This window comes from Panulirus ornatus, chromosome 52 (assembly GCF_036320965.1).
Source record: "Panulirus ornatus isolate Po-2019 chromosome 52, ASM3632096v1, whole genome shotgun sequence".
NCBI lineage: Eukaryota > Metazoa > Arthropoda > Malacostraca > Decapoda > Palinuridae > Panulirus > Panulirus ornatus.
This window is the reverse complement of record NC_092275.1, coordinates 11,919,597-11,938,769: the sequence shown is the minus strand read 5'-3', so window position 1 is coordinate 11,938,769 and position 19,173 is coordinate 11,919,597. Positions and strand designations below refer to the sequence as shown.

Here is a 19,173-nt window from a genome sequence, read left to right as displayed (position 1 = left end):
CTTGGAGTGAAGTGGTAATATGATCCACCTGCTGTAGTAGTTGAAGGTTGGAGTGAAGTGGTAATATGATCCACCTGCTGTAGTAGTTGAAGCTTGGAGTGAAGTGGTAATATGATCCACCTGCTGTAGTAGTTGAAGCTTGGAGTGAAGTGGTAATATGATCCACCTGCTGTAGTAGTTGAAGCTTGGAGTGAAGTGGTAATATGATCCACCTGCTGTAGTAGTTGAAGCTTGGAGTGAAGTGGTAATATGATCCACCTGCTGTAGTAGTTGAAGCTTGGAGTGAAGTGGTAATATGATCCACCTGCTGTAGTAGTTGAAGCTTGGAGTGAAGTGGTAATATGATCCACCTGCTGTAGTAGTGGAAGCAGCGTTACACCAGAGGTGTAACATATTCCACATAGTCCTGGCTACACCTTCACTGGCCCTGATCTTGGCTTGTCCATATGGAAAGCTGGGTCGTCATCACTTCACTTTTCTTCATGTTACCAACAGCTCTGTATAGCAGGTGATCTTTTCCAATATCATTAGCAGCCCGTCATGACCTGTATAGCAGCCCGTCATGACCTGTATAGCAGCCCGTCATGACCTGTATAGCAGCCCGTCATGCCCTGTATAGCAGCCCGTCATGACCTGTATCGTACACTCGGTCGTGCCCAAGAGTGGTTCGTCGTGCTGAAGGGTCGTACCGTCGGTCTCAAACGATGGAGAGAGAGAGAGAGAGAGAGAGAGAGAGAGAGAGAGAGAGAGAGAGAGAGAGAGAGAGAGAGAGAGAGAGGATATTATTTCCTCATGCTCAGCCAAGAGATTATAAATGTGATAATTCCTTGTGTGTGTGTATCTTCCTTTTGTCTATATTTATCGCCAGTATCAGCCACGTATTCTTGACTTATTTATAACATTTCGGTAAAGTCGTTTAATTTGTTAGTGTTGTTTGTTAGTTTATTGTTCATATTATGTATTTGACGAAAACCATCCCCCAGCTGACCTGCTCGCCAGTTGAGTAAGGGAGATGCAGCTAGTAATGGGAGTGTATTAGACAGATGGTCAGTCACGTTCTGTGAACACACGCAACACATGTAGCCAGCGTGTACATACTGCTACTCTCTCTCTCTCTCTCTCTCTCTCTCTCTCTCTCTCTCTCTCTCTCTCTCTCTCTGTCATTTCCTATAACCCATCAACGATGTGTTGCTACATCTACAACAGTTACGTCGTCAATGATGTGTTGCTACATCTACAATTACGTCATCAAATTGGTAATGGTAGTATTAATATTTTATTTTTTATCATTATTATACTTAATCGCCGTTTCCGGCGTTAGCGAGGTAGCGCAAGGAAACAGGCGAAGAATGGCCCAACCCACCCACATACACATGTGTATACATAAACGCCCACACACGCACATATACATACATACATACATACATACATACATACATACATACGTACATATAAATTTCAACGTATACATGCATATACATACTCAGACATATACATATATACACATGTACATAATCATACTTGCTACCTACAACCATTTCCTTCGCCACCCCGCCACACATGAAATAGCCCCCCCCCCCCCTCCAGCGAGGAAAAGACAGAAAAAAAAAAAAGGCCACATTTGTTCACACTCAGTCTCTAGTTGTCATGTGTAATGCACCAAAACCACAGCTCCCTTTCCACATCTAGGCCCCACAGAACTTTCCATGGTTTAATCCGTTGACAACACGTCGACCCCGGTATACCACATCGTTCCAATGCACTCTATTCCTTGCACGCCTTTCACCCTCCTGCATGTTCAGGCCTCGATTGCTCAAAATCTTTTTCATTCTATCCTTCCACCTCCAATTTGGTCTCCCACTTCTCCTTGTTCCCTCCACCTCCGACACATATAGCCTCTTGGTCAATCTTTCCTCACTCATTCTCTCCATGTGATCAAACCATTTCAATACACCCTCTTCTGGTCTCTCAACACGCTCTTTTTATTACCACACATCTCTCTTACCCTTTAATTACTTACTCGATCAAACCACCTCACACCACATATTGTCCTCAAACATCTCATTTCCAACGCATCCACCCTCCTCCACACAACCGAATCTATAACCCATGCCTCGCAACCATATAACTTTGTTGGAACCACTATTCCTTCAAACATACCCATTTTTGCTCTCCGAGATAACGTTCTCCCCTTCCACACATTCTTCAACACATTCATCATATGTTGCCAGTACTTAACAGTTATTTAAATCCCAACATCACACATGATTCCCGCCGTACAACACCTGTCGGTATACGCCAACCACTGTCCGCTTTGTCTAGCAGTAACCGTTGTACGAGTGATTAAGGGGGGTCATGTGGCGGGGGTTGATCCATTTTTTACAACATAGATTAGTTAAGTTGGGAAAAAAACAGTGCCTGTAATTTTCCTTTCCAGTATAATAACACCATCAGTAAGACAATGAATAGTAGGCCAAATCATGCTACAACTGGGAGTGTTTTCGCCGTCAGATGCGAGGCATGTAAATATATCTATATAAACCAGACAGGAAAATCTGTAACGGAGAGATGATATTGGCACCGTCATCCAGTACGCAGGGATGACCACAAAAATACGATTGCTAAACATTGTCATGAATATGATCACCTTGGCCATAGATCTTGAAAATCCCGTTATTCTGTATCCCTCTGCTGATTATGCCACACGCAACGTCACTGAATCTGTCTTAATTGTTAATACTAAGACCTTTGTCCCCAGGCAATTTCAAGCATATCCTAGCATTAACCAAATCGTTATGAGAGAACTGACAAAACACGAAAACATAAAAAAAAAAGTTGTTCAAGACACACACAGCTACCTAGGTCTACCCTCGCCACATGACCCCCCCCCCCCCCTTAATCACTTGTACAACGGTTACTGCTAGACAAAGTGGACAGTGGTTGGCCTATACAGACAGGTATTGTACGGCGGGAATCATGTGTGATGTTGGGATTTAAATAACTGTTAAGTACTGGCAACATCTGATGACGTGGATTGTCTCCACGAAACATGTCGTGCCACATATATAGACAAATTACATGTTAAATATGAACACCTACTGAAGTGTGATATCACCTTCGTGGAGTATCATGGGGGACTTGTGACCATCATATGTACATATTAACACATGTCATCTTTCTTTCCTCGTTATTTCCTCTCCGTTACGTTTGATCTGTCATTCATAAACACCACAGCGATGAATAGCAAATCAATACACACATTCGAATCATTTCTCTGTACGGATTTAATCATAAACACCACAGTGATGAATAGCAAATCAATACACACAATCGAATCATTTCTCTGTACGGATTTAATCATAAACTCCTTCTTTTGATGTGACATCTTTGTTTGTGTCTTGCTATAAAAGCCAGAAAACACTACGTTGAGGTGGTCGTTGTTGCTCGCTAAGTAATATTGTGTGGGACGTGTGCCACCATGGGTTTCACTTACACTGATCATAATGAAGTATTGGCATTCTCATTGTTTATGAATATGTTTTTCGTGATGGGATGTCAGTTTAAGATGAGAACTTTCCTTGATTCCTTCCTTATCTCCACGATTAAGGATCATTCGTACTTCAGGCGCCTATATTTCTCAAACTAGTGGTCTGCATATGTTGTTTATATATAATTGTTTCTCCTGAATCTCTCTGGTGTTGAATGAAAATAACTTCAGTATTTCATCATTCATAATACTTTGTCATTCGCTTGTTTGGTTACCTTACACGTTCATAAAGACTGGGTCTTTTGTTCGACTTTCTATCTTGGAGAGAACTACTTCGCTTTTATCAACACATTTGGTACTATTTGTTCCTCTTTAACTTAACGACGGATATTTGAGATTCTGGTATGAAGCAGACAAACCTTCCCTAGTTCACTTGACACTCTCCTTCAAATGGACGTACATCTTATTACTTCCCGACTTTCATTAGTCATCAGTTTGTTAGGGTAATCCTGTATAAATGTACTGGCTATACCCACAACCCACCATACTCAGCATGACAGAACCAAACTTACTCATCTTGAAATACTCACAAAAATCTTGTGATAACATCTGAATGTGAGTATGAAGATATTAGATTTTTACTTTTCTAAAAAAAAAAATCATGTGAGCCCTTGATTATTATGACATGAGAGATCATGTGACCATACCCAGAGATCGTCCGGAAGTCTGGATGACTGAATGGGTCCAGTAAGTTTATATACACATAACAAAGGAACGTTATTCTGAAAAATGTCTAAAAGTGTATTTTAACGGTCAAATTCTCAGCCATGGAACTCCAACAGAAATGAACAAAACTGAGGACCAAGGGAAGGAAAGTTTGAACAATTATATTTATAGTTTATTGAAGGTATGAGTCAAGTGTGTAATCTTGTGTTGATGTTCACCCTCACCTTATACCTTCCTCCCGAGCGTCTCCCAACGTTGAACACTAAATTAAAACTTTACTTCTTGATCTTCCGTGTCTGCCGTGAATAGTTCGACAATGCGACGCTGGTCAACGACATAGCCCTGCTGGAGCTGGTCCGCTCGGCCAGGAAGAAGGCCAATATTGATGCTGTGTGTATGCCCAAGAAAAATGATTTCTTGGAAGGTTCACCTGCTCGCTGCTACGTTACGGGCTGGGGTCGTCGTGATGAAGGTGAGTGTCACCCACACGAGACACAGAGGGATGAAGGTGAGTGTCACCCACACGAGACACAGAGGGATGAAGGCAAGCGTCACCCATACGAGACACAGAGGGATGAAGGTGAGTGTCACCCACACGAGACACAGAGGGATGAAGGCAAGCGTCACCCATACGAGACACAGAGGGATGAAGGCAAGTGTCACCCACACGAGACACAGAGGGATGAAGGTGAGTGTCACCCACACGAGACACAGAGGGATGAAGGTGAGTGTCACCCACACGAGACACTGAGGGATGAAGGCAAGCGTCACCCACACGAGACACAGAGGGATGAAGGTGAGTGTCACCCACACGAGACACAGAGGGATGAAGGTGAGTGTCACCCACACGAGACACAGAGGGATGAAGGCGAGCGTCACCCACACGAGACACAGAGGGATGAAGGTGAGTGTCACCCACACGAGACACAGAGGGATGAAGGTGAGTGTCACCCACACGAGACACAGAGGGATGAAGGCGAGCGTCTCCCACACGAGACACAGAGGGATGAAGGTGAGTGTCACCCACACGTGACACAGAGGGATGAAGGTGAGTGTCACCCACACGAGACACAGAGGGATGAAGGCGAGCGTCACCCACACGAGACACAGAGGGATGAAGGCGAGCGTCACCCACACGAGACACAGAGGGATGAAGGTGAGTGTCACCCACACGAGACACAGAGGGATGAAGGTGAGTGTCACCCACACGAGACACAGAGGGATGAAGGTGAGCGTCACCCACACGAGACACAGAGGGATGAAGGCGAGTGTCACCCACACGAGACACAGAGGGATGAAGGCGAGTGTCACCCACACGAGACACAGAGGGATGAAGGTGAGTGTCACCCACACGAGACACAGAGGGATGAAGGTGAGTGTCACCCACACGAGACACAGAGGGATGAAGGTGAGTGTCACCCACACGAGACACAGTGGGATGAAGGTGAGTGTCACCCACACGAGACACAGTGGGATGAAGGTGAGTGTCACCCACACGAGACACAGTGGGATGAAGGTGAGTGTCACCCACACGAGACACAGAGGGATGAAGGTGAGTGTCACCCACACGAGACACAGAGGGATGAAGGCGAGTGTCACCCACACGAGACACAGAGGGATGAAGGTGAGTGTCACCCACACGAGACACAGTGGGATGAAGGTGAGTGTCACCCACACGAGACACAGTGGGATGAAGGTGAGTGTCACCCACACGAGACACAGAGGGATGAAGGTGAGTGTCACCCACACGAGACACAGAGGGATGAAGGTGAGTGTCACCCACACGAGACACAGTGGGATGAAGGTGAGTGTCACCCACACGAGACACAGTGGGATGAAGGCGAGTGTCACCCACACGAGACACAGTGGGATGAAGGTGAGTGTCACCCACACGAGACACAGAGGGATGAAGGTGAGTGTCACCCACACGAGACACAGAGGGATGAAGGTGAGTGTCACCCACACGAGACACAGTGGGATGAAGGTGAGTGTCACCCACACGAGACACAGAGGGATGAAGGTGAGTGTCACCCACACGAGACACAGAGGGATGAAGGTGAGTGTCACCCACACGAGACACAGAGGGATGAAGGTGAGTGTCACCCACACGAGACACAGTGGGATGCTGTCACGCACAAGTGATAACATAGAGAGACAAGTGAGGATACAGTTAGTGCCCCATGTTAACCTGGCTTCCCAGTGCCCCATGTTAACCTGGCTTCCCAGTGCCCCATGTTAACCTAGCTTCCCAGTGCCCCATGTTAACCTAGCTTCCCAGTGCCCCATGTTAACCTGGCTTCCCAGTGCCCCATGTTAACCTGGCTTCCCAGTGCCCCATGTTAACCTAGCTTCCCAGTGCCCCATGTTAACCTGGCTTCCCAGTGCCCCATGTTAACCTGGCTTCCCAGTGCCCCATGTTAACCTGGCTTCCCAGTGCCCCATGTTAACCTAGCTTCCCAGTGCCCCATGTTAACCTGGCTTCCCAGTGCCCCATGTTAACCTGGCTTCCCAGTGCCCCATGTTAACCTAGCTTCCCAGTGCCCCATGTTAACCTGGCTTCCCAGTGCCCCATGTTAACCTGGCTTCCCAGTGCCCCATGTTAACCTAGCTTCCCAGTGCCCCATGTTAACCTGGCTTCCCAGTGCCCCATGTTAACCTGGCTTCCCAGTGCCCCATGTTAACCTAGCTTCCCAGTGCCCCATGTTAACCTAGCTTCCCAGTGCCCCATGTTAACCTGGCTTCCCAGTGCCCCATGTTAACCTGGCTTCCCAGTGCCCCATGTTAACCTGGCTTCCCAGTGCCCCATGTTAACCTAGCTTCCCAGTGCCCCATGTTAACCTGGCTTCCCAGTGCCCCATGTTAACCTGGCTTCCCAGTGCCCCATGTTAACCTGGCTTCCCAGTGCCCCATGTTAACCTAGCTTCCCAGTGCCCCATGTTAACCTAGCTTCCCAGTGCCCCATGTTAACCTGGCTTCCCAGTGTACCATGTTAACCTGGCTTCCCAGTGTCCCATGTTAACCTGGCTTCCCATATAATATATCAAGTGTTCACCTTAACCATCCCTTTCTGTATCACTCTCCCACACACCTTCCTGCACTAACATCTCCCACATACCTTCCTGCTTTAACCCCTCCCACATACCTTCCTGCACTAACCTCTCCCACATACCTTCCTGCACTAACATCTCCCACATACCTTCCTGCTTTAACCCCTCCCACATACCTTCCTGCACTAACCTCTCCCACATACCTTCCTGCACTAACCTCTCCCACATACCTTCCTGTACTAACCTCTCCCACATACCTTCCTGCACTAACCTCTCCCACATACCTTCCTGCACTAACCTCTCCCACATACCTTCCTGTACTAACCTATCCCACATACCTTCCTGCACTAACCTCTCCTACATACCTTCCTGCACTAACCTCTCCCACATACCTTCCTGCACTAACCTCTCCCACACACCTTCCTGCACTAACCTCTCCCACATACCTTCCTGCACTAACCTCTCCCACATACCTTCCTGCACTAACCTCTCCCACATACCTTCCTGCACTAACCTCTCCCTCATACCTTCCTGCACTAACCTCTCCCACATACCTTCCTGCACTAACCTCTCCCACATACCTTCATGCACTAACCTCTCCCACACACCTTCCTGCACTAACCTCTCCCACATACCTTCCTGCACTAACCTCTCCCACACATACCTTCATGCACTAACCTCTCCCACATACCTTCCTGCACTAACCTCTCCCACATACCTTCCTGCACTAACCTCTCCCACACATACCTTCCTGCACTAACCTCTCCCACATACCTTCCTGCACTAACATCTCCCACATACCTTCCTGCACTAACCTCTCCCACATACCTTCCTGCACTAACATCTCCCACATACCTTCCTGCACTAACCTCTCCCACATACCTTCCTGCACTAACCTCTCCCACATACCTTCCTGTACTAACCTATCCCACATACCTTCCTGCACTAACCTCTCCCACATACCTTCCTGCACTAACCTCTCCTACATACCTTCCTGCACTAACCTCTCCCACACACCTTCCTGCACTAACCTCTCCCACATACCTTCCTGCACTAACCTCTCCCACATACCTTCCTGTACTAACCTCTCCCACATACCTTCCTGCACTAACCTCTCCCACACACCTTCCTGCACTAACCTCTCCCACATACCTTCCTGCACTAACCTCTCCCACACACCTTCCTGCACTAACCTCTCCCACATACCTTCCTGCACTAACCTCTCCCACATACCTTCCTGCACTAACCTCTCCCACATACCTTCCTGCACTAACCTCTCCCACACACCTTCCTGCACTAACCTCTCCCACATACCTTCCTGCACTAACCTCTCCCACACACCTTCCTGCACTAACCTCTCCCACATACCTTCCTGCACTAACCTCTCCCACATACCTTCCTGCAATGTGACAATGATTATGTTCCATAATCATTGTCACACTTCCATGGTGTTCCATAATCATTGTCTCACTTCCATTGTGTTCCATAATCTTTGTCACACTTCCATGGTGTTCCATAATCATTGTCACACTTCCATTGTGTTCCATAATCTTTGTCACACTTCCATTGTGTTTCATAATCATTGTCACACTTCCATGGTGTTCCATAATCATTGGCACACTTCCTTAGTGTTGCATAATCATTGTCACACTTCTGTGGTGTTCCATAATCATTGTCACACTTCCATGGTGTACCATAATCATTGTTACACTTCCCTGGTGTTCCATAATGATTGTCACACTTCCCTGGTGTTCCATAATCATTGTCACACTTCCATTGTGCTCCATAATCATTGTCTTACTTCCATAGTGTTCCATAATCATTGTCACACTTCCTTGGTGTTCCATAATCATTGTCACACTTACATGGTGTTCCATAATAATTTTCACGCTTCCATGGTGTTCCATAATCATTGTCACACTTCCATGGTGTTCTTTAATCATTGTCACACTTCCATGGGGTTCCATAATCATTGTCACACTTTCATGGTGTTCCATAATCATTGTCTCACTTCCCTGGTGTTCCATAACCATTGTCACACTTCCCTGGTGTTCCATAATCATTGTCACACTTCCCTGGTGTTCATAATCATTATCACACTTCCCTGGTGTTCCATAATCATTGTCACACTTCCATGGTGTTCCATAATCATTGTCACTCTTCCATTGTGTTCCATAATCATTGTCACACTTCCATAGTGTTCCATAATCATTGTCACACTTCCCTGGTGTTCCATAATCATTGTCACACTTCCCTGGTGTTCCATAATCATTGTCACACTTCCATTGTGTTCCATAATCATTGTCACACTTCCATGATGTTCCATAATCATTGTCTCACTTCCGTGGTGTTCCATAATCATTGTCACACTTCCATGGTGTTCCATAATCATTGTCTCACTTCCATTGTGTCCCATAATCATTGTCACACTTCCCTGGTGTTCCACAATCATTGTCACTCTTTCATTGTGTTCCATAATCATTGTCACACTTCCATTGTGTCCCATAATCATTGTCACACTTCCCTGGTGTTCCACAATCATTGTCACTCTTTCATTGTGTTCCATAATCATTGTCACACTTCCGTCGTGTTCCATAATCATTGTCTCACTTCCCTGGTGTTCCATAATCATTGTCACACTTCCATAGTGTTCCATAATCATTGTCACACTTCCATGGTGTTCCATAATCATTGTCGCACTTCCATGGTGTTCCATAATCATTGTCACACTTCCATGGCGTTCCATAATCATTGTCACACTTCCATGGTGGTCCATAATTATTTTCACACTTCCATTGTTTTCCATAATCATTGTCACACTTCCATGGTGTTCCATAATCATTGTCACACTTCCATGGTGTTCCATAATCATTGTCATACTTCCATGGTGTTCCATAATCATTGTCACACTTCCATTGTGTTCCATAATCATTGTCACACTTCCATGGTGTTCCATAATCATTTTCACACTTCCATGGTGTTCCATAATCATTGTTACACTTCCATGGTGTTCTATAATCATTGTTACACTTTCATTGTGTTCCATAATCATTGTCTCACTTCCATGGTCTTCCATAATCATTGCCACACTTCCCTGGTGTTCCATAACCATTGTCACACTTCCCTGGTGTTCCATAATCAATGTCACACTTCCATTGTGTTCCATAATCATTGTCACACTTCCATGGTGTTCCATAAGCATTGTCTCACTTCCATTGTGCTCCACAATCATTGTCACACTTCCATTGTGTTCCATAATGATTCACACTTCCATTGTGTTTTATAACCATTGTCACACTTCCATTGTGTTCCATAATCATTGTCATTTGTTGCCTGCTAGATATTTGTAACTTGTTTTTTGAATGAGGTACATGGCCGCTGGAGAAATTTATTGATCAGAATCCAGGTTATGCAACAACACACGGCTCCTGCAACACTTGAGAATAACTAAGAGGGTGTTCGATCCCCACGAACCTTTCTGGTCATGCGTTTCGTGTGGGTTTGTGTAATGAATGTGATGTTACACAATTGGAGACTATTTAGAGAAGTTTTAACATGTAAACATTAAGGACGACTATATTATCGTGTCATTATACCGCCTCCATCTTGATAGATAAGAAAGTTACAGTTATCCTAGTGTATGTTTGAGCTTACTTATACATGACCAAGAAATATGGTAATAATTTTCTTGATTACAGTCATCGTATGCGATGTTATTATTCATAAAGAAAACTATGAAGAGTGAGGTTGGCATATCTAATGACATTAAAGATATATTGTATGTAATTACCATTACATTTTGAAGGAGATACGGTGGGAAGAAAGTTATAAAGTATAACACGGAGCCAGCGAGATACGTACTTTGAAAACTGAACAAATAATGTATGACATGAACGCTGATCTTGTAATGCGCTACGAAGATCAAACGCACTGACTGGTCATATGTTCCTCTCTCTCTCTCTCTCTCTCTCTCTCTCTCTCTCTCTCTCTCTCTCTCTCTCTCTCTCTCTGCAAGGAAGACAATATTTTGATGTGTTGAGAGATATTAGACAGAAGGCAGCTAAAGATACGTTTTTTGTCCTTCATGAAGGAGTAACCCCAGTTAGAGGAAGTAGGTGTGTGCAAGAGAAAAGAATTAATATAAAAGTTATAAGATCATATGAGTAGATCATTAGTACCTGAAATACTTCTAAGATTCCCACATATTTACGATCATCTAAGTCACTGATTATAAATAGCATTTATATCATGCTTAAAGAAATATGAACTAGGTAGAACAAAACACATTTTATCGATTGGTGATAATTGAGACATTGTTTTGTATGTGTCGATAGTTGTATATACGTACTGGAAAGGGATCTTGCTTCACTCTTGAAGAGTTATACTCTTCAAATATTTCACTTTTCATGAATAACTGGCTAGCAAACACTCACATTAATATAGTTATGATAACTAACCATAGTGTAATGATAACTAACTATAGATGGAATGATAACTTGGCTCAGTTGCTGATAACGTAGTAGTGATCATGTAATGATAAGTTTGTGGTGCAAGTTGATTATTATGTTGTTATAAGGATCTCAGAAAATGTACTGAGATATTCCTTTCTTATAAGGCTCAGTCATTATCCATCTAAACCTCTTCAACACCAACTTAATCATTCCGACACTTTAACCTAACCTAACTCACACAGTAATTAATAAGTGTTGCCTTCCCCAGCGTCTGAGCACAGTGTGGTGCTGAAGGAAATCAACGTGCCCTTGTGGAGTAACCCAACCTGTCAGAACGCCCTTAGGGAGCAGTTTGGGCCGGCCTACTCCCTGCCCAGTACCGCCCTCTGTGCTGGAGCTGAGGGCCGCGATGCTTGTGATGTGAGTACTGAAGGAAATCTGTTGGTGAAGCGTAAAACTTATCTACTGAAGGAGGGAACCTACCTGTTGCAGGAGGGAACCTACCTGCTGCAGGAGGGGACCTACCTACTGCAGGAGGGGACTTACCTACTGCAGGAGAGAACTTACCTGCTGCAGGAGGGGACCTACCTACTGCAGGAGGGGACCTACCTACTGCAGGAGAGGACCAACCTGCTGCAGGAGGGGACTTACCTACTGCAGGAGGGGACCTACCTACTGTAGGAGGGGACCTACCTACTGCAGGAGGGGACTTACCTACTGCAGGAAGGGACCTAACTACTGCAGGAGGGGACCTACCTACTGAAGGAGGGGACCTACCTACTGCAGGAGGGGACCTACCTACTGCAGGAGGGGACTTACCTACTGCAGGAGGGGACCTACCTACTGCAGGAGGGGACTTACCTACTGCAGGAGGGGACTTACCTGCTGCAGGAGGGGACCTACCTACTGGAGGAGGGAACTTACCTACTGCAGGAGGGGACCTACGTACTGCAGGAGGGGACCTACCTACTGGAGGAGGGGGACTTACCTACTGCAGGAGGGGACCTACCTACTGCAGGAGGGGACTTACCTACTGCAGGAGGGGATCTACCTACTGCAGGAGGCGACTTACCTACTGCAGGAGGGGACTTACCTACTGCAGGAGGGAACTTACCTGCTGCAGGAGGGGACCTACCTACTGCAGGAGGGGACCTACCTACTGCAGGAGGGGACTTACCTACTGCAGGAGGGAACCTACCTGCTGCAGGAAGGGACCTACCTACGGCAGGAGGGGACTTACCTACTGCAGGAGGGGACCTACCTACTGCAGGAGGGGACCTACCTACTGCAGGAGGGAACTTACCTGCTGCAGGAGGGGACCTACCTACTGCAGGAGGGGACCTACCTACTGCAGGAGGGGACTTACCTACTGCAGGAGGGAACCTACCTGCAGCAGGAGGGGTCCTACCTACTGTAGGAGGGGACTTACCTACTGCAGGAGGGGACCTACCTACTGCAGGAGGGGACCTACCAACTGGAGGAGGGGACCTACCTACTGCAGGAGGGGACCTACCTACTGCAGGCGGGGACTTACCTACTGCAGGAGGGAACTTACCTGCTGCAGGAGGGGACCTACCTACTGCAGGAGGGGACCTACCTACTGGAGGAGGGGGACTTACCTACTGCAGGAGGGTACCTACCTACTGCAGGAGGGGACCTACCTACTGCAAGAGGGGACCTACCTACTGGAGGAGGGGGACTTACCTACTGCAGGAGGGGACCTTCCTACTGCAGGAGGGAACTTACCTACTGCAGGAGGGGACCTACCTACTGGAGGAGGGGGACTTACCTACTGCAGGAGGGGACCTACCTACTGCAAGAGGGGACCTACCTACTGGAGGAGGCGACTTACCTGCTGCAGGAGGGGACCTACCTACTGGAGGAGGGGGACTTATCTACTGCAGGAGGGTACCTACCTACTGGAGGAGGGGGACTTACCTACTGCAGCTGGGTACCTACCTACTTCAGGAGGGGACCTACCTACTGCAGGAGGGGACCTACCTACTGGAGGAGGGGACTTACCTACTGCAGGAGGGAACTTACCTGCTGCAGGAGGGGACCTACCTACTGAGGGAGGGGGACTTACCTACTGCAGGAGGGTACCTACCTACTGCAGGAGGGGACCTACCTACTGCAAGAGGGGACCTACCTACTGCAGGAGGGGACTTACCTACTGGAGGAGGGGACTTACCTGCTGCAGGAGGGGACCTACCTACTGGAGGAGGGAACTTACCTGCTGCAGGAGGGGACCTACCTACTGGAGGAGGGGGACTTACCTACTGCAGGAGGGGACCTACCTACTGCAGGAGGGGACCTACCTACTGCAAGAGGGGACCTACCTACTGGAGGAGGGGGACTTACCTATTGCAGGAGGGGACGTACCTACTGGAGGAGGGGGACTTACCTACTGCAGGAGGGGACCTACCTACTGGAGGAGGGGGACTTACCTACTGCAGGAGGGGGACCTACCTACTGCAGGAGGGTACCTACCTACTGCAAGAGGGGACCTACCTACTGGAGGAGGGGGACTTACCTACTGCAGGAGGGGACCTACCTACTGCAAGAGGGGACCTACCTACTGGAGGAGGAGGACTTACCTACTGCAGGAGGGGACCTACCTACTGCAGGAGGGGACCTACCTACTGCAAGAGGGGACCTACCTACTGGAGGAGGGGGACTTACCTACTGCCGGAGGGTACCTACCTACTGGAGGAGGGGGACTTGCCTACTGCAGGAGGGGACCTACCTACTGGAGGAGGGGGACTTACCTACTGCAGGAGGGGACCTACCTACTGGAGGAGGGGGACTTACCTACTGCAAGAGGGGACCTACCTACTGCAGGAGGGGACCTACCTACTGGAGGAGGGGGACTTACCTACTGCAGGAGGGGACCTACCTATTGGAGGAGGGGGACTTACCTACTGCAGGAGGGGACCTACCTACTGGAGGAGGGGGACTTACCTACTGCAGGAGGGGACCTACCTACTGGAGGAGGGGGACTCACCTACTGCAGGAGGGGACCTACCTACTGGAGGAGGGGGACTTACCTACTGAAGGAGAGGACGTGTCTACTAGGGAGGGAGACCTGTTTGTTGAGGGTAGATCCCGCATACTGTTATAGGGGACATGTCTAAATGGGAAGGACTCCTGCTTGATGGAGGTACGTCTTCCTAGTTGAGGTAGATGTGCTGACTAACAGTGTACCTTCACTGGATGTGCTCGATACCAGAACGTCTGCTTAGAAGGGGAGAACCTGTCTCCCAGGAACACTGAGGGAGACTGCCTGCCGGGTGAGGTGGATGGGCCCAGACTTGTATGGTAAGGAGATCTGCCTGGTGGTGGTGTTTGGAGGGAGTGCATGTAGATTTGTTATGGAAGAGAGATGTAAGTGATATGGAAGGGGGAAGAAGTGATGTGGGAGAGAGACGTAGGTAAGAGAGAAAGATGGGTGGTTACTCGTCCCTCTCCCCTCTCGTTGTTCCCTAACCTATCGTGTTTTCCCTTAAAACCTTAGTTGGAAGAGCCGTCCTTTGCTCCCTCCATCCAACACACCAGGGAGGCAGTGTGAATGTAGGACATGCACCACGGTATTTATCATACCTGTGTTGTAGTCAGTAAGTTGATACGTCTGGCGAAAATATGATTATCTTGCCAAGATGAAAATAATTAATCAACCTTTGGTGTTTGGTTAAGTGTAAGTAATGAGGACTCTGCCAAGCTCACTTGTGGGAAGTAATTTTACATGTGAGAGATTATACCTTACTCGTTACTATTGTCTACCTTCTTTACTTTCCCACGCATTCCTCACGTGTCGTAGAAGGCGACTAAAGGGGACGGGAGCAGGGAGGCTGGAAACCCACCCCTCCTTGTATTTTAACTTTCTAAAAGGAGAAACAGAAGAAGGAGTTACGCGGGGAGTGCTCATCCTCCTCGAAGGCTCAGATTGGGGTGTCTAAATGTGTGTGGATGTAACCAAGATGAGAAAAAAGGAGTGATAGGTAGTATGTTTGAGGAGAGGAACCTGGATGTTTTGACTCCGAGTGAAACGAAGCTCAAGGGTAAAGGGAAGAGTGGTTTAGGAATGTCTTGGGAGTAAAGTCAGGGGTTAGTGAGAGGACAAGAGCAAAGGAAGGAGTAGCACTACTCCTGAAACAAGAGTGGTGGGAGTATGTGATAGTGTAAGAAAATATACTAGATTGATATGGGTAAAACTGAAAGTTGATGGAGAGAGAGATGGGTGATTATTGATGCATATGCACCTGGGCATGAGAAGAAAGATCATGAGAGGCAAGTGTTTTGGGAGCGGCTGAGTGAGTGTGTTAGTAGTTTTGATGCACGAGATCGGGTTATAGTGACGGGTAATTTGAATGCAAAGGTGAGTAATGTGGCAGTTGAGGGAATAATTGGTATACATGGAGTGTTCAGTGTTGTAAATGGAAATGGTGAAGAGCTTGTAGATTTATGTGCTGAAAAAGGACTGTTGATTGGGAATACCTGGTTTAAAAAGAGAGATATACATAATTATGCGTATGTAAGTAGGAGAGATGGCCAGAGAGCGTTATTGGATTACGTGTTAATTGATAGGCGCGCGAAAGAGAGACTTTTGGATGTTAATGTGCTGAGAGGTGCAACTGGAGGGATGTCATTATCTTGTGGAGGCGAAGGTGAAGATTTGTAGAGGTTTTCAGGAAAGAAGAGAGAATGTTGGGGTGAAGAGAGTGGTGAGAGTAAGTGAGCTTGGGAAGGAGACTTGTGTGAGGAAGTACCAGGAGAGAATGAGTACAGAATGGAAAAAGGTGAGAACAAAGGAGGTAAGGGGAGTGGGGGAAGAATGGGATGTATTTAGGAAAGCAGTGATGGCTTGCGCAAAAGATGCTTGTGGCATGAGAAGAGTGGGAGGTTGGTAGATCAGAAAGGGTAGTGAGTGGTGGGATGAAGAAGTAAGATTATTAGTGAAAGAGAAGAGGGAGGCATTTAGAGGATTTTTGCAGGGAAATAATGCAAATGAGTCGGAGATGTATAAAAGAAAGAGGCAGGAGGTCAAGAGAAAGGTGCAAGAAGTGAAAAAGAGGGCAAATGAGAGTTGGGGTGAGAGAGTATCATTAACTTTTAGGGAGAATAAAAAGGTGTTTTGGAAGGAGGTAAATAAAGTGCGTAAGACAAGGGAACAAATGGGAACATCGTAGAAGGGGGCTGATTGGGAGGTGATAACAAGTAGTGGTGATGTGAGAAGGAGATGGAGTGAGTATTTTGAAGGTTTTTTGAATGTGTTTGATGATAGAGTGGCAGATATAGGGTGTTTTGGTCGAGGTGGTGTGCAAAGTGAGAGGGTTAGGGAGAATGATTTGGTAAACAGAGAATAGGTAGTAAAAGCTTTGAGGAAGATGAAAGCCGGCAAGGCAGCGGGTTTGGATGGTATTGCAGTGGAATTTATTAAAAAAAAGGGGGGGGGGGTGACTGTATTGTTGACTGGTTGGTAAGGTTATTTAATGTATGTATGATTCATGGTGAGGTGCCTGAGGATTGGCGGAATGCTTGCATAGTGCCATTATACAAAGGCAAAGGGGATAAAAGTGAGTGCTCAAATTACAGAGGTGTAAGTTTGTTGAGTATTCCTGGGAAATTATATGGGAGGGTATTGATTGAGAGGGTGAAGGCATCTGCAGAGCATCAGATTGGGGAAGAGCAGTGTGGTTTCAGAAGTGGTAGAGGATGTGTGTCTCAGGTGTTTGGTTTGAAGAATGTATTTGAGAAATACTTAGAAAAGCAAATGGATCTGTATGTAGCATTTATGGATCCTGTAAGTGAGAAATACTTAGAAAAGCAAATGGATTTGTATGTAGCATTTACGGCTCTGGAGAAGATATATGATAGAGTTGATAGAGATGCTCTGTGGAAGGTATTAAGAATATATGGTGTGGGAGGCAAGTTGCTAGAAGCATTGAAAAGTTTTTATCTAAGATGTAAGGCGTGTATACGTGTAGGAAGAGAGGAAATTGATTGGTTCTCAGTGAATGTTGCTTGCGGCAGGGGTGCGTGATGTCTCCATGGTTGTTTAATTTGTTTATGTATGGGGTTGTTAGGGAGGTGAATGCAAGAGTTTTGGAAAGAGGGGCAAGTATGCAGTCTATTGTGGATGAGAGAGCTTGGGAAGCGAGTCAGTTGTTGTTCGCTGATGATACAGTGCTGGTGGCCAATTCGTGTGAGAAACTGCAGAAGCTGGTGACTGAGTTTGGTAAAGTGCGTGGATAAGAAAGCTGAGAGTAGATGCGAATAAGAGCAAGGTTATTAGGTACAGTAGGGTTGAGAGACTAGTCATTTGGGAGGTAAGTTTGAATGGAGAAAAACTGGAGGAAGTGAAGTGTTTTACATATCTGGGAGTGGATTTGGCAGCGGATGGAACCATGGAAGCGGAAGTGAATCAAAGGGTGGGGGAGGGGGCGAAAATTCTGGGAGCGTTGAAGAATGTGTGGAAGTCGAGAACATTATCTCGGAAAGCAAACATGGGTTTGTTTGAAGAAATAGTGGTTTTATATATATATATATATATATATATATATATATATATATATATATATATATATATATATATATATATATATATATATATATATATATGAATTTAGGTTTGCGGCAGGGGTGTGTGATGTCTCCATGGTTGTTTAATTTGTTTATGGATGGGGTTGTTAGGGAGGTGAATGTAAGAGTTTTGGAAAGAGGGGCAAGTATGAAGTCTGTTGGGGATGAGAGAGCTTGGGAAGTGAGTCAGTTGTTGTTCGCTGATGATACAGCGCTGGTGGCTGATTCATGTGAGAAACTGCAGAAGCTGGTGACTGAGTTTGGTAAAGTGTGTGAAAGAAGAAAGTTAAGAGTAAGTGTGAATAAGAGCAAGGTAATTAGGTACAGTAGGGTTGAGGGTCAAGTCAGTTGGGAGGTAAGTTTGAATGGAGAAAAACTGGAGGAAGTAAAGTGTTTTAGATATCTGGGATTGGATCTGACAGCGGATGGAACCATGGAAGCGGAAGTGGATCATAGGGTGGGGGAGGGGGCGAAAATCCTGGGAGCCTTGAAGAATGTGTGGAAGTCGAGAACATTATCTCGGAAAGCAAGAATGGGTATGTTTGAAGGAATAGTGGTTCCAACAATGTTGTATGGTTGCGAGGCGTGGGCTATGGATAGAGTTGTGCGCAGGAGGATGGATGTGCTGGAAATGAGATGTTTGAGGACAATGTGTGGTGTGAGGTGGTTTGATCGAGTAAGTAATGTAGGGGTAATAAAGATGTGTGGAAATAAAAAGAGCGTGGTTGAGAGAGCAGAAGAGGGTGTTTTGAAATGGTTTGGGCACATGGAGAGAATGAGTGAGGAAAGATTGACCAAGAGGATATATGTGTCGGAGGTGGAGGGAGCGAGGAGAAGAGGGAGACCAAATTGGAGGTGGAAAGATGGAGTGAAAAAGATTTTG

General features: G+C 46.5%; 1 protein-coding gene across 3 annotated transcripts in view; it reads left to right on the top strand.

Moving 5' to 3' along the window:
• The window catches only part of LOC139765064 (chymotrypsin-like protease CTRL-1), a 218,943-nt gene that overhangs the window by 177,059 nt on the left and 22,711 nt on the right, over positions 1 to 19,173 (top strand). For all 3 annotated transcript variants that reach the window (XR_011716558.1, XM_071692171.1, XM_071692172.1), the window contains 2 exons: positions 4,523 to 4,685; positions 11,980 to 12,131. Coding sequence is in view for 2 of the 3 variants with exons in the window: in XM_071692171.1 (XP_071548272.1) it covers positions 4,523 to 4,685; positions 11,980 to 12,131 (315 nt within the window). In the remaining variant the exon portion in view is untranslated. The remainder of the gene's footprint in view (positions 1 to 4,522; positions 4,686 to 11,979; positions 12,132 to 19,173) is intronic.